The 7,655-nt window shown below is 40.1% G+C and overlaps 1 protein-coding gene across 1 annotated transcript; it reads right to left on the bottom strand.

The window, feature by feature from the left end:
• Positions 1-439: 439 nt before the first annotated feature.
• On the bottom strand, positions 440-1,285 carry LOC122644940. Its single transcript, XM_043838298.1, has one exon. The coding sequence runs from the start codon at positions 1,283-1,285 to the stop codon at positions 440-442; it is 846 nt and encodes a 281-aa protein (XP_043694233.1).
• Between the last annotated feature and the right edge of the window lie 6,370 nt (positions 1,286-7,655).

Genomic DNA, 7,655 nt, shown 5'->3' with positions numbered 1-7,655 from the left:
CAACATTAGAAAGCCATTCTGGGTATATAGCTTCCTCGATAAAGCTGGCATCAAGCAACTTGGTTACTTCCTCAATCACCTGTTCTTGACGCTCCGGTGCAAAGGTTCTCTTCTTCTGGAACACTGGCTTGGCGTTGGGATAGATGCTGAGCCTATGTTCAGTTATCTTTCTATCTATCCCTGGCATATCAGTAGCAGACCAGACGAACACGTCTACATTGGTTCTCAGGAAGCTTATGAGGGCGGTTTTTCTTTCGCTACTCAAGCCTGTGCCTATCTGGATGGTGTGCGTTGCGTCCCCTTCTACTGTCTCCATGGGGACCAGCTCCTTGGCTGGCTCACTTCTTTCCTGCTCATCGATATCTCGGTTGTCATCTAAGTGGATCAAATGCATTTGCGGTTCTTTTCCTTTGGTTCTCAGGTATCCTTCATAACAACGTCAGGCTGCCACTTGGCTTGCTCGACATTCTCCCACCCCATGTTCAGTTGGGAATTTCATAATTAGGTGTGGTGTGGAAACCACCGCCTGTAGTGCATTGAGTCCTGGCCACCCTAATATCCCATTGTGTGTGGAATTCACCTTTACTATCAGGAAGTTCATCATCACCGTAGAGAGTTTAGGTTCTATCCCCACAGTAACCAGTTGCTCCCTCGATCCTTCCATGTGTACTGGGGCCCCATTGAAACCGTATAGGGGAGACTCCACTCTTTTTAACATCTCGGGTTTCAGGAGCATCTTTTCAAAGGCATCATAGTAGAGGATGTCAACTGAGCTCCCATTATTTACCAGGATCCTTCCCACTGTGCAATTGGCTATAACCATCTTGATCACTAAGGCATCATCATGGGGGGTCTGAATATCCACCAGATCTTCATCGGAGAAGGTTTTGGGATAACCCGTTCTCCTTCTTTTGACCGTGGGTTTGACTTGCAATACACTCTGAGCATGCTGCTTTCGGGAATTCGAGGTTTCTCCTCCCCTTCTAGGCCCGCCAAATATGGTAGTTATCTCCCTTAAGGGCACATTCTTGGCATGGGGCTTTCCTCGGGGGAGTTCTCCTTTATCAGCTTGCAGGGATGACCTTTGTTTTTCTTCTGGCTCCCGAGCACGATAATCCAGCCTGTGCTCGTTTCCTTCTTTCTTGACGAATTGACCCAGGCGTCCTCTTTGGATGAGAGCCTCAATCTCGTCTTTCAACTGTTTGCACTCTTCGGTATTGTGACTGGGATCTTGATGAAAGTGATAGTACTTATTCTTGTTACGCTCATGTGGCGGCTTGACCATCTTGGCTGGCCACCATAGGGTCACCTGGTCTTTGATTTCATTCAATATGTGTGCTCGGGTGTGAGTTAGGTCTGTATAAACTGGCTCGGATCCCAGATCAGAGGCTCTAGGGACCCAAGCTTTCCCATCATCTTTCTTTCTTCTAAAATCTTTGTCATCTCGACTATGTTTTACGTTGGCTTCCCGGGGAGCCTCCTCCATCTTTTCCTGGGCTCTCCTCTTGGTTTATCTTCTTTCTCGGCCGTAAGAACTTCAGCCAAGTTGATATAGTTTTCGCATCTGGAGAACAGCTCATACATGTCTCCTGGTTCATCCATAATTAAGGACTTCTTCAATTCGACATCTCGAATTCTGCTATGCAATGCCTGGAACTTCACTATTGGGTCCAAGTTGCATACCTCCAGGGCTTCTTTATTGAACCTGGTAAGAAAACCCCTAATGGACTCATCGGGGCTCTGCTTTATGGCAAGAAGATTGGCAGTTGTCTTCTTGTGAACCCTACTACTCACGAAGTGAGCCAAAAAGGCCCTCCCTAGGTCGGTGAAATTGGAGAGAGAACTTGGAGGAAGCTGAGAGAACCATTGTCGCACCGTACCCTTCAGGGTGGAGGGGAAAGCCCTACACATTATAGCGTCGAAAGCGCCTTGAAAGAACAGGAGGGACTTGAAGGTTTCCAAATGATCCTTTGGATCCGTGGTTCCTGCATTTTGCTCTATGGCTGGCATCTTGAATCCTTTTGGGAGAGGCTCAAATCGTACTTCATCTATGAATGCTAAATCCATAGTGAAGTGAAAGTTATGAACAGGAGCTTGATTCTTTCCCCTTATGACTTCTTGAATCTGGTCTTGGAGTTTCAAGACTTTGTCGTTCAGGCCTTGCTCAACCTTTGTCATGTCTGAATCTTGATTCTTGGTGTTTCCTTGTACCTCTCTATTCCTTCGTCGAGTGTTGTTTGGATTGCTGTGGTTCTCATTGTACTCCGGTGAACGAGATCTTTCTCCGTTGGGCGGCGGTGGGGGTATGGGAATCCCCTGTAAGAGGCCGCGCTGCATCTCCAACTTCTGCTCTATCTTGTCATCCCAGTGGGCCTGCATCGCATCGAACTATTCCATTGTTACGTAATTTTGGGGGTCCCCTGGGAGTCTTGGCTAAGACTCTTCCTGGTGCGGCAGCTCCTCATCTTCTGGAATGAGATTTTCGCCTTCTTACCGGGAAGCAGTTGGATGGGGCAAGATTCCTCCCTGACCAGCAGCAGGAGGTCCTGGCGGAGGAATTGCTGCAGCCAGTGATCCTAGACTGGTTTCTCGTGTTGGTCATAGTGGGATCTCCGTAGGTCTTTCTTCTCTGATTCCCACAGATGGCACTAAATGTTGTGCAAGGATTTCTACCAGAGAAAACTATGCCGGTGACACAACTACTAAGTAATAAAGAAAATTGAAAGAAATCGAGAATGATAGAAAAAAGATAATGGAGTAATGTATTCTCTTTATTGTTAGAGGTCCTTCCCACGAATCTTCGGGATCGTTGGGATTTTCGACGCAAGTGGGGAGCTTCTCTTGATGGTTGTGGATGGTTATGTAACTGCCATTGTGAATTCAGTTTCATAACCGTCTTCGCACGTGGGATTCTCTAAGCATGCGCTCAACTCACTTTTCTTTCGTAAATTTGAGGGGTCCACTTGTACCGTTAGGATTTGAAGTACGAATTATGGTGTATCAAGACCAAATAGCGGTTTTCGTTATCTTCTATGGCCCTTCAGTATGAGTATGGACCATTGACCATGAATTGCATTAGAATCTAAAAAAAATTCTTTTTTTATTTGATAAAATAGAATCTTAATTTCATTTTTCTTTGAAAAAATAAAAACTAGATCGAAAGATTTTTAGCTTTACATTTTCTTACAATTGTACATGTTTCACCCTTATCCTATTCACCTACCATAGATTTTTTTTGTATATATATGTTCTATATTTGTAGAAGATTAGGTAGGTAAGATATACTGTAACTATGTAAGTATCTTCCACATCAGTAGGAGATTAGGTAGGTAAGATTCCTTGTGTACATATTATGTTATTGTACACACAATAAGATATATACAATTGAGTTTGAATTATTCCTTGTGTATATATATGATCCTATTGTACACACAATAAGATATATACAATTGAGTTTGAATTATTCCTTGTGTATATATTATTCTATTGTACACGCAATAAGATATATACAATTGAGTTTGAATGATTCCTTGTGTATATATTATCCTATTGTACACACAATAAAATATATACAATTGAGTTTACCAGTAGGAGATTAGGTAGGTAAGATTCCTTGTGTATATATTATCCTATTGTACACATAATAAGATATATACAATTGAGTTTGAATTATTCCTTGTGTATATATTATCCTATTGTACACACAATAAGATATATTCAATTGAGTTTGAATTATTCCTTGTGTATATATTATCCTATTGTACACACAATAAGATATATACAATTGAGTTTGAATTATTCCTTGTGTATATATTATCCTATTATACACACAATAAAATATATACAATTGAGTTTACCAGTAGGAGATTAGGTATGTAAGATTCCTTGTGTATATATTATCCTATTGTATACATAATAAGATATATACAATTGAGTTTGAATTATTCCTTGTGTATATATTATCCTATTGTACACACAATAAGATATATACAATTGAGTTTGAATTATTCCTTGTGTATATATTATCCTATTGTACACACAATAAGATATATACAATTGAGTTTGAAATTCAAACTTAACACATTTCAAACATTTTAAGTATTCTATGCTTTTTTGTATATCACTTTTATTTAAAGGAGATAAATTTTTATGGACTAAGCAAAAGTGATGCATGATGTACACAAAACAAAAAAATTTCCATCAAACAGATTTCTATGAATGTAGTTATTAAAGTAAACAGTTGGGGGCGATGGTTACCTAGAACACACTTGGCACGTAAGCTGGTTGGCTACGTCTACCTATATTGGTTTGATGGATTTTGATAGAGAGAGAAGAGGGGAATGGATTAAAATTTGGGTAAAGTAGAGTAGGAGAGAGGAATTGTTAAAGGAGTAATTTTGGGATTCAAAAGTCTTTGTTCCATTTCATATTAGCCTACTAAATAGGCATAGCCGAACAAGTACTTATTAATATAACTCCATACACAATCAGGGTCAAAATCAAACACAAGTAATGCACTCTACCTCCTGAAGGTCCCAAGAAAATATTGGAGTCGTCTGACGCTATTGTCTCCGATCAACTCCGGTCAACTTCTTGTTCACCGATGTATTCTCTTTGTCCAGTAGAACCCCGTCAATGGCACAGAGAAGGTTGTTGTCTAGTCTTTTCATCTCTCACAGAAAGGCACTCCTTGATGGTGAAGAGTGATCAAATGCATAAGACTAAAACCCTCAAAATCCTTATCCCTTATAACTACCACCATCAGGTAGTTTTCCTAATGGGACAGGGAAGTGCATTAATGACCTTTTTAGCAAAACTAACTTAAGTGATAAAAAGTGCCACATCAGCCAACATTCTCCCACTTGGCCCAAATTATCACGTGCCAAGTAAATGTTGGTGTTGCTATGTTGTATGATCATACATGAAACTTTTAGTTTCTCTTAACATTCAAAATGAAACTCTAACTCACGAATCATGGCGGTTCATGTCCAATAAGTAGGCCACTCTCTTTCATGTATTACAATGAGTTGTCATTTTCATAATGAACCTTAATGTGGTTAGTTTTAAAAACTTTTGAGAATCAATCCCAATGATCAATTTAGAATCAATCCCATGGTCAATTCAGGGGTAAACATTATTGCCTTGAAACTAAATGGGCATCTATCATTTCTTATCATAAATTGTGTGCAAACTTTATAGGTTCAGGATTCATCAATCTTAATGTTGCAACATATAAGATAAAACATCATGTACAAAAATATACATTAGCCCCATATTCCCAACATGTTCCACAAATACAATTGGTGGAAGCCCTTTAGTAAAAGGATCAGGTAACATCTTATCAGTACCAATGTGTTCTATCGAAACAAGACGATCCCGAGCATCCTCTCTTACAATAAAATACTTGATCTCTATGTGTCTACATCGACTCACAGAGCATGTGTTGTTGGAGAACCTTACTGCCGCAGCATTATCACAATATATCCATATAGGCCTTTCAATAGACGGAATAACTTGGAGATTTGTGATAAAATAACGTAACCATGACGTGTGAGAAACTGCCTCATAGCATGCTAGCACCTCTACTTCCATTGTTGAGGACGTACGTAGTCTTTGGTTGCTTCCTTGCTTCACACTTTTCCAAGGAACTGCTCCTCTAGCAAACAGAAAAATATATCCTGAAGTGACAATTTCTTGTCAAACATGGCATCTTCTATCCAAGATCCAACATCAATTAGGGCTTTGAAAGTCTGGAAAGATTAGGGGAACATGACCCGACAGTATTCGCTGTGAGGATTCCTTAGAAACATATGTATTTGTTCTTATTCCATAGGTCTATCCCACGTTAGGGCGGCCTTGCCCCTAAAACGTGACATATAGGTTGAGAAGCCTTCATTGGGCTGCTGCCTAGTGGTTTCAAGGTCTATCCTAGTCAATTCCATTTTTATGTTGTAGGAGTACTGCTTCTTAAAAGCTTTGGTCAAATCTTCTCATGTGCAGGTATGTGAACTGTCTAAAGATATAACCCATCTATGTGTTGGCTTGGTCAAGGAGAATTGAAAGGTTTGACCTAATTGCTCATCAGTAAATTCTTGGATCCTTAGTTGACCCATGAAAGATCGAAGGTGAGCCTTTGGATCTCCTATCCCGTTCAATCTTTCTGATTTCCATTTAAATCTAGATGAGAGATGAGCATTGGGGAAGAAACACATCACTTCTATGTCTATGATTTTCTCTTCTACAGATTTGACATTCATAAGAGTTTGTTCAAGCTTCTCAACCTTCTCACGAATAAATATATTTTCTGGAGTTTCTACATTAGGTGGGGGACTTGAATTGATGACCACGTCATGATTGGTTCCCACATTTGGTTCAGTTCTTCGGGAAACTTGGGCCGAAGACTGTTGTAGAACCACCTGTGGTAGTAGGTTCCTAGTAGCAAGACTTAATTCTTTAACTATTTTCTTTAAACTAGACATAGCAGATCGAAGTTGGTCAAGGTTGTTGGACATTTCCTCGTTATCACTCATCATCGAGGGAGTTGTTTGATGATCGATGGTTCTAAATTCCTTACTAATCTCTGGCCATTTCGGTTCCATGCCCTTAGCGGGTGGGTTTCTACGGATCGTAAAATGGTGCCAAAAAAGGTAGCAATTAATTAGGTTGAAATTATGGCCTAAACTGACCCACAATGTCATGGATAAAAGGATTCACAACAAAGGTGTTCACAAAATTTTCAAACAAATTGAAGCCCCCAATTCTCATGAGTGATCCAAAGTACCAATTACAGGTAGTTGTGTCTACCCTAGGTGTATGGTTTTCTATGTCTTTATATGATGCATGGATAGTTCTGAAATAGGACATATGGTTCTCCTACTATAGCAAGGAGCATCTGATATAGCTAACGCCTGGTCTGCACCGTGATGGTCAAACAGTACATTGATGCATCCCTTTTCTATGCACAAAGGTAATCATCTAAAGGGTGTGAATTCTCTATGGAGGCCCCGCGAGCCTGCACTCTGGTCCTATTGCTAGCTCACATAGTTTGCCATATATCCGTGAAGTGAGTATGTGATAAAGTGTATGCATGATGCATGTTAGTACAATCAAATCCTAGAAAACATTTCTTAACAAAAAGGCTCCAGCAAAATAACAAGCAATGGGCATGGTAAAGTTTGACAATTATATCCCCAATGGAGTCGTCACTATAAGGACAGATGGGTTTCAGGGGGGAAACAAGACCTCGAGGTCTCATTAAAAAGGAGTTGCCACCTAGATTAGGGTCTAAAAATAAAACAAAAGAACTCCAATCGAAAGGCTGGGGTCGTGTCCGACTACAGTCCAGGGAATTTGTTAGGCATCCCGGTCCACCCAGTAAAAACTGGACTTCTACCCTAGGTTGCATATTTTTTGTTGAGCCTAAATTGAAAATAACAAGGACGATAGGAAATCACACACAAAATCATAAAGAGAGGGATGGATGACATACCTTGATCAAGCTTTGCCCTGCATAGTTAGTATACTGGAATTTAAAACATACATGCTATGGTAAAGGGGATACATATTATGCTAAGCATGCTGGAAATTATACATTCATGCTAAAAGTTATAGAATTACCATTCATATTATCAAAGCATTGAGAAATAGGCATTGAT

This window comes from Telopea speciosissima, chromosome 11, assembly GCF_018873765.1.
Source record: "Telopea speciosissima isolate NSW1024214 ecotype Mountain lineage chromosome 11, Tspe_v1, whole genome shotgun sequence".
In the NCBI taxonomy this organism is placed as follows: domain Eukaryota; kingdom Viridiplantae; phylum Streptophyta; class Magnoliopsida; order Proteales; family Proteaceae; genus Telopea; species Telopea speciosissima.
Note: the sequence above shows the minus strand (reverse complement) of the source record. Positions and strands in the feature narration are given on the sequence as shown.

Coding starts and splice junctions, on each gene's coding strand:
- LOC122644940 (XM_043838298.1), bottom strand. CDS start 1,285: ATGGTCAAGCCGCCACATGAGCGTAACAAGAATAAGTACTATCACTTT.